Consider the following 16,955-nt stretch of genomic DNA (forward strand, 5'->3'; position numbering starts at 1 on the left):
TCGAAAAGTGATTTTTGAATTTTTGCTTTATTTGTTAATGTTGTAATATTTCAATTTTTGTTTTGTTTTTGCTTTATTTTTATTTATTAGGTAAGTATTAGTTATTGTATAAAAAATATTGTCATGGAATTTTAGGCACTAAGATACGATTATGATATGTGTAAAGAAGACAAGACAAGACGTACAAACGATATGTGCAGATCCCCTAATTGGAGGTCTTATAGAACTTATGATCGTGAGTACTTCTGGTATGTTGGAATGCACCTTGTTTAATCTTATGCACAGCACAGGTTGTCGTTGTTGGGGCAGTTATATATTCGCTCTTATAGAGACTGGAACCAGTGAACTTGTCGTTGCCCAAACTAATAGAGGATTGATTGCCACGACGTGAGGTCATGACACGTTCCGTATGACTATGGGCGTTATAGGAGGAGGAGGGAAAATCGATACCACTGGACACATGTTGGCTACCGCTTCCACGATGACGTGTTACATGCCTTTCAGTATGCGATTGGGAGGGGAAGTCAATGCCACCCGAGACGTAGGAGCGGGTGACTGTCGTCCTTTCCAGGTTTGATCTGTTAGCATTGCCGTTGTCAACGCCTCCCGATATGATTCGAGACATGTTGGTCGAAGAGGAGCTCTTTGTCTGATGCTCCTTGTTCTCCTTGTGTACGCTGCAGCTGCGACGATCATTAGAATAGCTAGTATTCAAGTCTGTCTCCCTATTCTGGCGATGGATGCTGCTGTAGCTCTGGCGATCATTAGATTGGCTCGAGGGTTGCTCATGTAGATTTAGTATACTCTTGCGCTGCATCTTGCCAGTCGAAGTCAGGCTGCTGTTGACTGCATTTGAATCGTTTGTCACGTTCTTGCGATGGAATATGGAATTGGAGACATCGGCTTCGGAAGAGAATTCGCTCTTTCTGTGATGGAAGTGCTTGGATGAGGACACATGGGACGTTGAGCTGTTGGTAATGTTATTGGTCGTGGTATTACTGCCAGTTACGTGATGTGTGGTGCTGCCTGTGATGTTATTACCAGACACATGGGTTGTAGAGCCACCGGTAATATTATTGCCTGTTACATGTTGGGTTGAGCTACCAGTAATATTATTACCAGATACATGGGTTGTAGTGCCACCAGTAATATTGTTGCCAGTTACATGATGGGTGGTGCTACCAGTAATATTATTTGTAACTGAATGCTGGTTACGTGATGTGACGTTCTTCGTTACGGAACTGTTTTCAATCACTCTAGAACTTGAGCTATCTGTCACATTCTTAACTATCGAACTTCCACCGACCACATGAGACGTAGTTCCTCCATTAACATTCTTACTAGAAACTAAGTGAGTTGTTGAGCCTCCAGTTCCAGTTACATTGTTGATTACTGAACTGCCTTGATTTGTTGTCGATGTGGAGGACTCAAGGGCGTTTCTGTCAATTGTCGATCCGCGAATCCTTTCAGAATTTACTGTTGATTTATCAACAATATTGAGATTTCTTTGCATCGATGTTGTCTCTTTATGTATGTTCTGAGTATTCTCAATGTTGGTTGTAGTCGATTTCTTTGACACATTCTCGATGACATTTATTTTTGCTGGTCTCTTAACATACTCGGTTTCCGGTTCCTTTTTAGCTCGACCACCAACTACAGTGGTGACCTTCTTTGTAGATACAATTATAAGGCCATCGACTGGATTCTGGCTGTTGGCATCCGTTTGTTTAACTGCATCCTTGCCAGACACAAAGTTCATCTGGTTGGTTGTCTTTAGAATGGTTGTATCCGTTCCCAAACTAATCGATGAGCTATTATGTTTGTATTTCTGTGTTCGCTGAACCCTATCCACTGTAGTCTTATTAGAAGTCGTTTTGTAATCATCTTTTCTTGTCACTGACATAGGGCCTTCTAACTTCAAATTATCCACCGGTCGCTTTGGTGTCTCCCTTCTAACAGTCTCCAGTGTAGTACTATCGGTTTCAGTTCTATCAGTTCTTTTATAAAATTCACCTTCTTGTTTCAAATTATCCTTGGGTTTTTTCTGAGTCGGTCGCTCTGCAGGTTTGAATGTAGGTTTCTCAGGCGCATAAAATGGTCCATCCATCTTTAAGTTATCACTTGGCTTTACCTGATCGGGTCTAGTTGTGTAATGGTATTCTTCTTTCTTTGTAAATGTCATTGTGCCCTCATTCTTTAAGTTGTCTTTCCTGATAATAGTCTTGACCTTGTCTGCAGGTTTAAATTCTTCCTTTTCAGGAATATACATTTTGCCCTCAGGAGTTTTCAAATTATCTTGCGGTTTCTTTTGTTTAGGTCTTTCTGCAGGCTTAAAGCCAGGTTTTTCTGGAGCGTAGAATTCTCCTTCGTTCTTCAAGTTATCCGTTGGCCTAACCTGTTCCGGACGAACAACATACTGGTACTCCTTCTTTTCAGTAAAGGTCATTTCCCCCTCATTACGTAAGTTGTCTTTTCTGATGATTCTTTCCGTTTTTTCTGCTGGCCTATACTTTGGTTTCTCTGGAGTAAAGAATTCTCCTTCATTTTTCAAGTTATCCTCTGGTTTCTTTTGAACTGGTCGCTCAGCAGGTTTAAAGCCAGGTTTTTCAGGAACGTAGAACTTGCCTTCATTTTTCAAGTTATCTTCTGGTCTGACTTGGGATGGACGATCTCCTGGCCTATACTTAGGTTTCTCTGGCGCATAGAATTCCCCTTCATTCTTTAAATTATCTTCCGGCTTCTTCTGAACTGGTCGTTCGGCAGGCTTGAACTTGGGCTTTTCTGGTGTATAGAATTCGCCTTCATTCTTTAAGTTATCTTCAGGCTTAACTTGAGACGGGCGTTCACCGGGCAAATACTTAGGTTTCTCAGGAGCGTAAAATTTTCCTTCATTTTTCAAATTGTCTGTTGGCCTAACCTGTTCCGGTCGAACAACATATTGATATTCTTCTTTCTCCACAAACGTCATTTCACCTTCGTTGCGCAAGTTGTCTTTCCGAATGATTCTTTCATTTTTCTCCGCAGGCCTAAATCCTGGTTTTTCTGGAACATAGAATTCGCCTTCATTCCTCAAATTGTCTTCAGGTTTTTTTTGAACTGGACGTTCTGCAGGCCGGAATTTAGGTTTCTCTGGAGTGTAGAAATCGCCTTCATTCTTCAAATTATCTTCTGGTCTAACTTGAGATGGTCGTTCACCTGGCATGTATTTTGGTTTTTCCGGAGCATAAAATTCACCTTCATTCTTCAAATTGTCTTCTGGTTTCTTCTGAACTGGACGTTCAGCCGGTTTAAACTTGGGTTTCTCGGGTGTGTAGAATTCGCCTTCATTCTTCAAGTTATCTTCGGGTCTAACTTGACTTGGCCGTTCTCCTGGTATATATTTGGGCTTCTCTGGAGCGTAGAAATCGCCTTCATTCTTCAAGTTGTCCTCCGGTTTCTTCTGAACTGGACGCTCTGCAGGTCGGAATTTTGGTTTCTCGGGTGTGTAGAATTCGCCCTCGTTCTTCAAATTATCTTCTGGTCTGACTTGGCTTGGTCGTTCACCAGGCAAGTACTTGGGCTTTTCCGGTGCATAGAATTCTCCTTCATTCTTCAAGTTATCGGTTGGCTTAACTTGTTCAGGTCGAACAACATATTGATACTCTACTTTCTCCACAAACGTCATTTCACCTTCGTTGCGCAAGTTATCCTTTCGAATGATTCTTTCAGTTTTCTCTGCTGGTCTAAATCCTGGTTTCTCTGGTACATAAAATTCCCCTTCATTTTTCAAATTGTCCTCGGGCTTCTTCTGGATTGGACGTTCTGCGGGCTTAAACTTGGGTTTCTCTGGTGTGTAAAATTCTCCCTCGTTCTTCAAGTTATCTTCGGGTCTAACTTGACTTGGCCGTTCTCCTGGTATATATTTGGGCTTCTCCGGAGCGTAGAAATCTCCTTCATTCTTCAAATTGTCTTCTGGTTTCTTCTGAACTGGACGTTCAGCCGGTTTAAACTTGGGTTTCTCGGGTGTGTAGAATTCGCCTTCATTCTTCAAGTTATCTTCGGGTCTAACTTGACTTGGCCGTTCTCCTGGTATATATTTGGGCTTCTCTGGAGCGTAGAAATCGCCTTCATTCTTCAAGTTGTCCTCCGGTTTCTTCTGAACTGGACGCTCTGCAGGTCGGAATTTTGGTTTCTCAGGTGTGTAGAATTCGCCCTCGTTCTTCAAATTATCTTCTGGTCTGACTTGGCTTGGTCGTTCACCAGGCAAGTACTTGGGCTTTTCCGGTGCATAGAATTCTCCTTCATTCTTCAAGTTATCGGTTGGCTTAACTTGTTCAGGTCGAACAACATATTGATACTCTACTTTCTCTACAAATGTCATTTCCCCTTCGTTGCGCAAGTTATCCTGACGAATGATTTTTTCAGTCCTCTCCGCTGGTCTATATCCTGGTTTCTCTGGCACATAGAATTCTCCTTCATTTTTCAAGTTGTCCTCGGGTTTCTTCTGAACTGGGCGTTCTGCTGGCCTAAATTGAGGTTTCTCTGGAGTGTAGAATTCGCCTTCATTCTTCAAGTTATCTTCTGGTCTAACTTGACTTGGTCGTTCTCCAGGCATGTATTTCGGCTTCTCTGGGGCGTAGAATTCACCTTCGTTCCTCAAATTGTCTTCTGGTTTCTTCTGAACTGGACGTTCTGCTGGCCTAAATTGAGGCTTCTCTGGAGTGTAAAATTCGCCTTCATTCTTCAAGTTATCCTCTGGTCTAACTTGACTTGGTCTCTCTCCGGGTGTGTATTTAGGTTTCTCTGGAGTGTAGAATTCGCCTTCATTCTTCAAGTTATCTTCTGGTTTAACTTGACTTGGTCGTTCTCCTGGCATGTATTTAGGCTTCTCCGGTGCGTAAAATTCGCCTTCATTCTTTAGATTATCCTCAGGCTTCTTTTGAACTGGACGCTCCGCCGGCCTGAATTTCGGTTTCTCCGGAGTGTAAAATTCGCCTTCATTCTTTAAGTTATCAGTTGGTCTCACTTGTTCTGGGCGAACAACATATTGATATTCTTCTCTCTCCACAAAAGTCATTTCTCCTTCATTACGCAAGTTATCCTTTCTGATAATTCTTTCAATTTTCTCTGCTGGTCGATATCCTGGTTTCTCTGGAACATAGAATTCTCCTTCATTTTTCAAATTATCCTCCGGCCTAACTTGAGTTGGTCTTTCTGCAGGCCTGTACTTAGGTTTCTCTGGAGTATAGAATTCACCCTCATTCTTCAAATTATCTTCTGGTCTAACTTGACTTGGCCGTTCACCGGGTGTATACTTGGGCTTCTCGGGAGCGTAGAATTCTCCCTCATTCTTCAAATTATCCTCCGGTTTCTTTTGAACTGGACGTTCTGCAGGGCGGAACTGTGGTTTTTCTGGAGCATAAAATTCGCCCTCATTTTTCAAATTGTCTTCTGGTCTAACTTGACTCGGTCTCTCTCCCGGTGTGTATTTCGGTTTCTCCGGAGCGTAGAATTCTCCCTCATTCTTCAAGTTATCCTCCGGTTTCTTTTGGACTGGACGTTCTGCTGGCCTGAATTTCGGTTTCTCTGGAGTGTAAAATTCGCCTTCATTCTTTAAGTTATCAGTTGGTCTCACTTGCTCTGGGCGAACAACATATTGATATTCTTCTCTCTCCACAAAAGTCATTTCTCCTTCATTACGCAAGTTATCCTTTCTGATAATTCTTTCAATTTTCTCTGCTGGTCGATATCCTGGTTTCTCTGGAACATAGAATTCTCCTTCATTTTTCAAATTATCCTCCGGCCTAACTTGAGTTGGTCTTTCTGCAGGCCTGTACTTAGGTTTCTCTGGAGTATAGAATTCACCCTCATTCTTCAAATTATCTTCTGGTCTAACTTGACTTGGCCGTTCACCGGGTGTATACTTGGGTTTCTCGGGAGCGTAGAATTCACCCTCGTTCTTCAAATTATCCTCTGGTTTTTTCTGAACTGGACGTTCTGCTGGCCGGAACTGTGGTTTCTCAGGTGTATAGAACTCACCCTCATTTTTCAAGTTATCTTCTGGTCTAACTTGACTCGGTCGTTCTCCAGGCATGTATTTCGGCTTCTCAGGAGCGTAAAATTCTCCCTCATTTCTCAAGTTATCCTCCGGTTTCTTTTGGACTGGACGCTCTGCAGGTCTGAATTGAGGTTTCTCTGGTGCGTAAAATTCGCCTTCATTCTTCAAGTTATCCTCTGGTCTAACTTGACTCGGTCTCTCTCCGGGTGTGTATTTAGGTTTCTCTGGAGCGTAGAATTCTCCCTCATTCTTTAAGTTATCCTCCGGTTTCTTTTGGACTGGACGTTCTGCTGGCCTAAATTGAGGTTTCTCTGGAGTGTAGAATTCGCCTTCATTCTTTAAGTTATCTTCTGGTCTAACTTGACTTGGTCGTTCTCCTGGCATGTATTTAGGCTTCTCCGGTGCGTAAAACTCTCCTTCATTCTTTAGATTATCCTCAGGCTTCTTCTGAACTGGACGCTCTGCTGGCCTGAATTTCGGTTTCTCTGGAGTGTAAAATTCGCCTTCATTCTTTAAGTTATCAGTTGGTCTCACTTGTTCTGGGCGAACAACATATTGATATTCTTCTCTCTCCACAAACGTCATTTCTCCCTCATTACGCAAGTTATCCTTTCTGATAATTCTTTCAATTTTCTCTGCTGGTCGATATCCTGGTTTCTCTGGAACATAGAATTCTCCTTCATTTTTCAAATTATCCTCCGGCCGTACTTGAGTTGGTCTTTCTGCAGGCCTGTACTTAGGTTTCTCTGGAGTATAGAATTCACCCTCATTCTTCAAATTATCTTCTGGTCTCACTTGACTTGGCCGTTCACCGGGTGTATACTTGGGCTTCTCGGGAGCGTAGAATTCACCTTCATTTTTCAAATTGTCCTCTGGTTTTTTCTGAACTGGCCGTTCTGCAGGTCGGAATTGTGGTTTTTCTGGTGCATAGAATTCGCCCTCATTTTTCAAGTTATCTTCTGGTCTAACTTGACTCGGTCTTTCTCCCGGTGTGTATTTCGGTTTCTCCGGAGCGTAAAATTCTCCCTCATTCTTCAAGTTATCCTCCGGTTTCTTTTGGACTGGACGTTCTGCAGGCCTAAATTGAGGTTTCTCTGGAGTGTAAAACTCGCCTTCATTCTTCAAGTTATCCTCTGGTCTAACTTGACTAGGTCTTTCTCCCGGTGTGTATTTCGGTTTCTCAGGTGCGTAGAATTCTCCCTCATTCTTCAAGTTATCCTCCGGTTTCTTCTGAACTGGACGCTCTGCAGGTTTGAACTTCGGTTTCTCGGGTGTGTAGAATTCTCCTTCATTTTTCAAATTGTCGATTGGTCTGACTTGCTCTGGACGAACAACATACTGATATTCTTCTCTTTCCACGAACGTCATTTCACCTTCATTACGTAAGTTATCCTTTCTGATAATTCTTTCGATTCTCTCGGCTGGTTGATATCCTGGTTTTTCAGGAACATAAAATTCTCCTTCGTTTTTCAAATTATCTTCTGGCTTGACTTGGGCTGGGCGCTCCGCTGGCTTGTACTTAGGCTTCTCTGGTGCGTAAAATTCCCCTTCATTCTTTAAGTTATCAGTGGGTCTTACTTGATCTGGTCGAACAACATATTGATACTCTTCCCTCTCTACAAACGTCATTTCTCCCTCGTTGCGCAGATTATCCTTTCTGATAATTTTTTCAATTCTTTCTGCAGGCCTAAATCCTGGTTTTTCTGGAACATAAAATTCACCTTCATTCTTCAAATTGTCTTCAGGTTTTTTCTGAACTGGACGTTCTGCTGGCCTGAATTGAGGTTTCTCCGGGGTATAGAAATCGCCTTCATTTTTCAAGTTATCTTCTGGTCTTACTTGAGACGGACGTTCTCCAGGTACATACTTTGGCTTTTCTGGAGCGTAGAACTCTCCCTCATTCTTTAAATTGTCCTCGGGTTTCTTTTGAACTGGACGTTCTGCAGGTCTAAATTTGGGTTTCTCAGGTGTATAGAATTCGCCTTCATTCTTAAGGTTGTCTTCAGGTCTAACTTGGGAGGGACGCTCTCCTGGCCTATACTGTGGTTTCTCTGGAGCGTAGAATTCGCCTTCATTCTTTAGATTATCTTCAGGCTTCTTTTGGACAGGGCGTTCTGCTGGCTTATATCCAGGCTTCTCGGGTACATAGAATTCACCTTCGTTTTTCAAATTATCTTCTGGTCTTACTTGAGATGGACGCTCTGCAGGTCGGAATTTGGGCTTCTCAGGTGTATAGAATTCACCTTCATTCTTAAGGTTGTCTTCGGGTCTAACTTGAGAGGGACGTTCTCCTGGCCTATACTGTGGTTTCTCTGGAGCGTAAAATTCGCCTTCATTCTTTAGATTATCTTCAGGCTTCTTTTGGACAGGGCGTTCTGCTGGCTTATATCCAGGCTTCTCGGGTACGTAGAATTCACCTTCGTTTTTCAAATTATCTTCTGGTCTTACTTGAGATGGACGTTCTGCAGGTCTGAATTTGGGTTTCTCAGGTGTATAGAATTCGCCTTCATTCTTAAGGTTGTCTTCGGGTCTAACTTGAGAGGGACGCTCTCCTGGCCTATACTGTGGTTTCTCTGGAGCGTAGAATTCGCCTTCATTCCTTAGATTATCTTCAGGCTTCTTTTGGACAGGGCGTTCTGCTGGCTTATATCCAGGCTTCTCGGGTACGTAGAATTCACCTTCGTTTTTCAAATTATCTTCTGGTCTTACTTGAGATGGACGTTCTGCAGGTCTGAATTTGGGTTTCTCAGGTGTATAGAATTCGCCTTCATTCTTAAGGTTGTCTTCGGGTCTAACTTGAGACGGACGCTCTCCTGGCCTATACTGAGGTTTCTCTGGAGCGTAAAATTCACCCTCGTTCTTCAAGTTATCAGTTGGCTTTACCTGCTCTGGGCGAACTACATATTGATACTCTTCCCTCTCAATGAAAGTCATTTCACCTTCGTTTCGCAGGTTATCTTTTCTTATAATTCTCTCAGTCCTCTCTGCAGGTTTAAAGCCCGGTTTTTCTGGAACATAGAATTCTCCTTCGTTCCTTAAGTTATCTTCTGGCTTCTTTTGCACAGGCCGCTCTGCAGGTCTATATCCTGGTTTTTCTGGAGTATAAAATTCGCCCTCGTTTTTCAAGTTATCTTCCGGTTTTTTCTGAACGGGTCGCTCTGCAGGTCTATACCCAGGTTTTTCTGGTACATAAAATTCTCCTTCGTTTTTCAAGTTATCCTCTGGCCTAACTTGAGAAGGACGTTCTCCAGGCTGGTACTTTGGTTTCTCCGGGCTATAGAATTCTCCCTCTTGTTTAAGATTATCTGACGGCTTGACATATCCAGGACGGGTAACAAATTGATACTCTTCTTTTTCTACAAAAGTCATTTCTCCATCCAAACGTAAAGTATCAGTATGTACGATTTTCTCACGTTTTTCGCCTGGCATATAGGGTTCTTTTTCTGGGGCTGTGAATTCACCTCCGGTTTTCAGATTATCTTCTGGTTTCTTTATGACAATATAATCAACGAGAATATCTTCATTTTTCTTGGAAGTGTGTTCATCTTTCTTTGACCAAGTGTTTGTCCGTATCCTTGTGTAAGTTTCGTCGACGTTATCTAATGATTTAAATACGCATAGTTAGAAAGTACAGTTACATTTTATATCATCGATCCTTACCATCTACTTCGACAATGGTGTTTTCAGTAGATTTCGTTTTGCTAGTAGAACAGTGATGACGTCTAAAAAATTGAGATTTAGTACAATTTTCAGGAAAAGTTTGATAATTAAATCAACTTACCCGCAAGTGCAGATTTCGCAGATGCACCGCTCGCTGTGTGTCGTGAATTTGTTTTTTTCGACTCCACGCTGAAATAAATATTTTTTAATTAATGCATAACTTGAAATTATATGTGCGGTTGCTTACGGTAACTGAATCGTCTAAACGCTTTTTGTCAGTCCGGACATAATCGAGTTCATCATAAATATTCTCAGTAATATTTTTGTGTTTCGATGTTTCGTTCAGATTCAAGGTTATATTCTCATTGTTTTCCGAAATGGATGTGTTCTTTTCAATTTCCACAAACTCGTCAACATATATGGTCTTTTTGGGAGCCTCCACAATTTTTTCAATGACATCGGTGTGCACCTTTTCGTCCAAAACGCGCCAATCGTTAATGCTCGCATCAAATATCTAAAATACAAATAAAAATAACAGGATATTAAGCAATAAGATAGTTTAAAGAAGCAAATGTACTTTAATATCAAGTTTTCTACGAAACTTAACGTATGACTTAGCCAAGCGAACTTCACCTTGTTGCCTTGTTACAAGAATTGTTCTTTAAGTAACAAAAAAGTTTATATTATTAAACTTAGATTCACCTTGTTCGTTTTTAGTTATTTTTTTAGTGAGACTGATAATAGACTGCTGATAAATTAATGTCATAATTTTTGTGGATCCACCTCTTATTATCAAAAAGTCTTAGTTGTTTTTACGAACAGACAGACAAACCGACTCTGGCGACAAACCAAAAAATTATAAACAATATTTAATGCAATCGTGTCTCTTCCTTAATTGTGGAATGCCGAACATAATGAATTTATTATACTCTCAGGAGAGCTTGTCGCGTTTACCTAGTAGTAATGCCTGGGTATCATTAATCACATTCTCGGAGAGTGGACCGTAACACACCCCCGAAATGGTTTCACATACTCATATGCGTAGAAGAACACACCCATGTACCGGGTATCGACTATCCGCTAGCCCCCACTTACCTTTGTCACTTCAGTGGTGGTCGTTATGTTTGCCACATCGGTATTATCTTTTTCGATTTCACGAGCAATGTCATTCGGTACAAAGGCTTTCGTATCAGTGTACGATTTCTCGTCGACGACCGTCCACTTGCCGAGCTTCGTATCGTACACCTTTGTCGTATATGTTGTGGTTGTGGTATTTATGACATCATCGACTATTTCGGGATAGCCCACATCATTAGTGCTGTCCACGGTGCGCTCATCGACCACGCGCCACCTATTGTTGCGTCTGTCGTAGATCTTCTTCTTATATGTCACTTTCGTAGTGCCATCCGAATCCTTACTAACGTAACGCTCAAATGTAGGCGCCTTTTTGTTGGTGGTCCGTGAGGTGCCATCGCTATACTCGCTCCAGGTTTTTGTCTTCACATCGTAGACTTCTTTCTTGGACGACGTTGTCGACTGTTTGCTGGTGCTGCTGCTCTGATTGATGGTGCTTTCGCTGACCTGTTTGTTGCTAGACGTTACTCTGTCCACATTCACATCACTAGCACTAACAGCTGTGCTGGCCACTTTATCGTTACGTCGTGTGTCGGTCGTTGATGACGTCGCCGCGTTGGTCGCGTTTGTTGTGGTCGCGACCGGTTCGCGCACCATGCGCTGTGACGACGTCATCGTTGTCGTTGCTGACGATGACGTATCCAAAGCACCCACAGCAGCTGACTTGGCCACGCTCTGAGATTCGCTGCTGCTGCTGATGATGTTAGTATTGCTGACGTTGCTGCTGTTGATGTTTGTGCTGTGACTGTGACTCTGACTGGTATTCATGTTGCTGCTCTTGATGGTGTTGGTGTTGATATTCGTGCTCTTGCTGTTGCTGTTGCTGCTATCGATAGCAACCTGTTCGGCAACATCTACATATTTGCTGCTCGACAACGACGACGATGATGTCATACCGGTAGCCGCTCTCTCGCTTGCAATGAGCGTTTCGCTTGCGCTGTTGCTGCTGCTGCTGCGCTGTTGCTGTTGCTGTATCTGCTGCTGCTGTTGCTGTAGCTGCTGCTGCTGCTGACTCGAACTGGTTGTCGACTCAAAGTAGCTGGAGCTTGAGCTCGCCTGCTGCTGACTTGACGTTTTTGACGAGGAGGCATACATTTTGGAAATGCTGCCGCTGCCACTGGCAGACGACATTATGACACCGCTGCTGCCACCGCCACCAGGTGTTGTGATCTCGACCACCTCAATGGGGACAGAGAAGACCGGTTCCTTTTTTTCACTTTCGAGCAGATCAATCGATGATATGATCTTCTCGTTGGAATAATCCCTCGAGATCTTGCTAGTGCTGCTACTATGATATAGCTGCTCCGATTGCTGTGACTGTGACTGAGATTTCGATGTGTATGAACTGGAGCTGTAGCTTTTACCCCCCGCAGCAGTTGAGGAGGACGTTGCCAATAGAGTGCCACCACCCCCAGTACTGGTGCTTGGACCAGTCTCTGGTATGCCATAAGAGACTGATTCGTGTTCCATGGAAGTGGAGCTGCTGTTGGTTGTTAACGTGGCCATCGCATTTGGCCCCAGTTTTTTGGTTAATTTGGTCGCCGAGGCCGTTGTTGATGTTGTTGTGCTCGATGTTGCTGGCGGCGGCTGCTGCTGCTGCTGCTGCTGCTGCGACTGCGACACTTGTTTCTTTTTATTGCTTTTTGATACCATTTTGCTTGCTATATTTTCACACAGATGAGGTAATCGCTGACTGTGTGTCGTGAAAAATGTGTGTGCTTGTTGTTATTTTAATGACTTTAACAAAATTATAGATATTTGTTATGGTCTTTTGTTACTCGTACTCGTTTTCGTTTATTTCGCTTTCGTTATATATATATGTATGTATGTATATATTTTCGTTGTTATTAATCACAATTATCGCTTGGTTTGGCACTAAGTTTAACGACTAAATTACGTAGGTGTGTATGAATGTGTATTTATTTTTTTGTGGTGTCTCCTAATTTCCACGTCGGAATGTCGAAATACTTATTTTTAAATATTGTTATAGTGTGTTTGATTTTGTGTTTTGTTGTTGTTGTTCGTAATTTTTTTTGTTATACGTATGCGCGAACCATAGTTCAAGTTGAAAATGACAAACGGTGGCACTGTCGTCGCACGCACACACTGACAGACGGCGGCACACTTGATCGTGAGCGGGAGCGTGAGCGTATTGAGCGTAGAGCGGTAACCGAAGCGGCAGTGGGAGCGGGAGCGTAAAAGCTTAGCACACACACACACTTATACACGGCACGGAGAGATAGAGGCACAGCCAGAGATAGAGACAAATACAGAGACGTTTTTGTTTTTTATTTTCTGATTTTTTTTTTTTTGTAGTGTTGTTCACTTAGATGCTCAATTGGTGGCAAACTTGTATTTCATATTTCGTATTCGTCGTAGCACTTGAAAGATCAGCAACCGTCGCGAAGCACAACTCAAAACGTACTGATCAACGCTGCTGGTGTCTGGAACCGCTTTCGACCGTATCTGTTGCGCTCTGCCGCTAGCAGCAGCAGCAGCAGCAGCAACGGCAGCAGCGACAGCGGCAAAAGCATTCGTGGGCTTTGCGCCAAAGCGTTGGCTGGCTGGTGTACATGTGCGTGCGAGCGAGACGCACACAACGGAGCGATTCGCCTTCACAAAAGGCAAAAAAGCCAGGCCCGACTTCGGGCCAGACTGAAAACCAACAACAACAACAACAACACCAACAGCAGCAACAGCAGCGTAGGTTGCCATTTGAGTTATGTATGCTGGGTGTAACTGTATGTGTGTTCTATGTGTGTGGTTGTGCGGAGAGTTAAAATGCGTAGGTTAGACGCTCAGCACCTTCATTTTTGTTGTTGTTGTTGTTTTTGTGCCACGCAGCGAGTTCAATAAGCCAATAAATACAAAATGAAAACAACAAAATTCTGCTCAATTCGAAAGTAGCCATAAAAAAGCCAAACAAACAGCTGCTTGATGAGCGCTAGCGGCTTTTTTGCACTCTCTTTGCCCTCTCTCATTATTTACCGGACTAAATGCTGCCTATGATGGTTTGATCGGAGATCTGTAGAATTAGCTCAAAGGCCCAAAATTGGCCAGTTTAAGCAGCAGTCGTCGTCGTTGTCTGGCGGATGGATGCACAATTAAACAACAATGTAAAATATCATATATGACATTGTGGAATTAGTCAGCAACATGTTTTGCATTTACTTTTTCGTCTAGCTTGGCGCTACGTGGGCGCATCCGTGCTTATAACGTTTTTTCTTGAGAAGATTTATGGAATATACTCGTGGCATATGTGCATTGATGCCAAGCTGAAATGAGTCGAGTTTTATTAATTAATTGATTTATAACGGCCTTTGGTGGGTGTCAATGAAAAGTGCCCAGACATTCAATATCATAATAATAGTAGATTAAATATATGTATGTATCCCGAAGTTGATATATCCAAAACAAGAACAGTGCAAGCTACTAAACTAGCGTATTATATGTATGTGTATATAAGTATGGCAGGTTGAAGTTTAAACAATTCGACCTCCAAAATGTAAATCTTGTAGAGAAAACTAAATTCAATTGTTGCTTAATTCAAAGCGACACTTCCATGACGTCATCTCTCCAAGTCCAAGTCAAGACTCATTTTCATGCGAACCTCTCTCGCTCAATCAAAACTTGTTTGCCAGCCAGCCCCAAGACACACACGAGTAAAAAACAAAAATGAAAATAACAAAACAAAAAAACACAAACAGACAAACAGACAATAAAAAAGCGAGCCACAAATGCAAAAATAAAACCAAATAAACATAACGAGAGGCAACACAAAAAGTTAGTTAAAAATTCATCGCACAATCGAAGCGACCCGAATTCATCATCCAAATAAATAGATGTAGATGGAAAAGACAAATGCAGAACATGGCAGCAAAATGCAACCAGTTGGAATTTGGTGCACATGCCAATTCAACTCGAGATAGTTATGTACATATACGATTGCGAATATCTGTTTATGTATTTTGTGCAATTAACTAGAGTTCTACAGAGACACACAGAGAGAGATGATGATGACATCTCTTGCCATGTCAGAGATTTTCCTTGGAATTGAATTTGAAATACAGCAATGAAGGCGAGCACGAATACAATTTATGCGCCACTCAATTAATTTTAATTCCAGCAATCGAGAAAAGAAACTAAACCCCAAAAGCAAATAAAACATATCAACTGCCATCATATCAAGGTAAAAATAAAATGAGACCATGTCAAGCCCTTATTTGGGAGAATGCCGAAAATTCGGCATACACTTGTCAGGGAATTGCACTTTTTTGGGTTCCAAAATTGCATGCATAATTTACAGGTACTCTTTATAAGGCATGACGCCCCGCTCTCTCTTTTTTTTTTATTAATTTTTTGTTGACAGTGACGTCATGCTAGCGACGCCTCACGTAATTGTAGAATAAATACGAGTACATTAAAAAGTCAGTATATTTAGTTAAATAATTATAAACAATTCAAATCGCTGAATGAATGTCCAGTAAGTGGCGTTTGTTAAATACAAATTCGAATGCGAAAACATTTGCTACGTGCGTTTCTGAGACTGGTTTGTGGAGCCGTCAATTGGTATGGGCCATATGGTCGAAAGGTTTTTGGTTTTGGCTAGTGGCTTCGTGACTTCATGTAAAAAACAACACTAATTGTTTTTGCGTTTAGCCCAAAATGATAGCAAGCAGGTAGTAAAAAAAAAACAGGCTTGAAAATACCCTGGATTTCATGGTAACAAAACTAAACCTCAACTTACACAATTGTAATGGATCATTAGGAAGTTTCCTGAAAACTTTACTATCTTGTAAAGATAATATCTTGTCTCTCATGAACTAGTACTTATTACGAAAACAAATATAATGGGTACAAGCTATAAAAATGCTAAACATTTTTGTTTTATCGCAAACCAAACTGAATGTACACATATTGTGTATCTTATCTAACCTTTTCATGCATTAAACGTTAGCTACCTAACATTCTTGAGAACTTTTTGCCGCCACAGCAAATTCGTTTAGCTAAACTTGTTATGATACAAATTTAATAATATTACATGCAGTATGTTTGTAAGAAGTATTACTTTATCATTTCCTCGTATGGATTTAACAAGAAACGAGAAAATGTACGATGAATACTGACCAAGTTATTCGCTTGACTGATTCACTATGCAATTCCATTGACTCACAACAACAAACACCAGTTGGCTGGTTGGCTTGTTTAATCAGCGGATCTATAAATAAATTATTAATACATTTGCAAAAAACGCTCGAGTTTTTTGGCAATATTTTTCATTGTCAATGTATTTGTTGCCAAATAGTAGTCTTCTTATCTTTTAGCCGGTTTCGTGTATTGTTGAATCTTTTTTGCACAATTTTTGCAATTATGTATGACATTAATTCGAACATACTGATAACTAACACCAAAGTATATGCAACGGAAAAGGTTAGATAATTGGCAAAAAAACTTACCATCTGGTTTCAGACTCGATTAGAAGGAATATTCCGTTCAGAGTCTTCCTTGATAGAGATTAAATAGAACATCTTTGAGGATACAGTTACACATTTCATTTTCTTTTTATTATTCATAGTCGTATTTTCTTTAAGGCTTACATATTAAAATATACGCTTAATTTTAGGCTCATCTATTTATCGGATTATGTTATCGATTTACTTTTGCATTCCTAGGTATAAGGTATAATAAGTTCGTATTATTTTTACAGTTTGATAATAGATTTGTTGTTCGCCACAAAAAGCGTGCATTGATTGATGGAACTGCAACTGTGAACGTTATGTGTAGTGTGTGTGTGTGTGTTTGTGTGTCTATAAGCAAATCGTTTAAAAAATTTTGCCCAATTTGTCGTGTGTTGTGGTTGTCTACAATTTGTTATACAACTTGTGTAACTTACAGCTACAGATATACCTAATTGTATAGAATTCTCTTGTATTCATATTTTCCTTCCTTATTTGCCATTCAATTGTTCTTTTTGCTGCTGTTTTCAAATTGAATTTCAGTTTCGGATTTTAGTTTTCTTTAGTTATTGTGCCAGGCACCTACTCCAAGTTACGTCGGCGATGTGGGCGTCCGCCTTAACGAACCGGCTATACTTGAAATATACTCTTTGCTTTTCCTTTTTCCT

At 41.3% G+C, this 16,955-nt stretch overlaps 1 protein-coding gene across 1 annotated transcript; it reads right to left on the minus strand.

Annotated features, from left to right (window-relative positions):
- Positions 1-8: 8 nt before the first annotated feature.
- On the minus strand, positions 9-13,254 carry LOC132793718 (titin). The gene is made up of 5 exons (XM_060803772.1): positions 10,793-13,254; positions 9,945-10,211; positions 9,819-9,886; positions 9,698-9,759; positions 9-9,636 (listed from the first exon to the last, which is right to left on the minus strand). Exons 1-5 carry the CDS (start codon positions 12,482-12,484, stop codon positions 206-208), a joined length of 11,520 nt encoding a protein of 3,839 aa, XP_060659755.1. The 5' UTR covers positions 12,485-13,254; the 3' UTR covers positions 9-205.
- Positions 13,255-16,955: the final 3,701 nt, after the last annotated feature.

The sequence above is a fragment of the Drosophila nasuta genome, chromosome 3 (assembly GCF_023558535.2).
Source record: "Drosophila nasuta strain 15112-1781.00 chromosome 3, ASM2355853v1, whole genome shotgun sequence".
Classification (NCBI taxonomy): domain Eukaryota; kingdom Metazoa; phylum Arthropoda; class Insecta; order Diptera; family Drosophilidae; genus Drosophila; species Drosophila nasuta.

Bases quoted from the DNA above. Each gene is read 5' to 3' on its own strand.
- LOC132793718 (XM_060803772.1), bottom strand. From the start codon at position 12,484: ATGGTATCAAAAAGCAATAAAAAGAAACAAGTGTCGCAGTCGCAGCAG. The intron at 9,760-9,818 runs GTAAGTTGATTT...TCAATTTTTTAG, and splicing joins TGCGAAATCTGCACTTGCGG to ACGTCATCACTGTTCTACTA. The intron at 9,637-9,697 runs GTAAGGATCGAT...TTAAATCATTAG, and splicing joins CACCATTGTCGAAGTAGATG to ATAACGTCGACGAAACTTAC.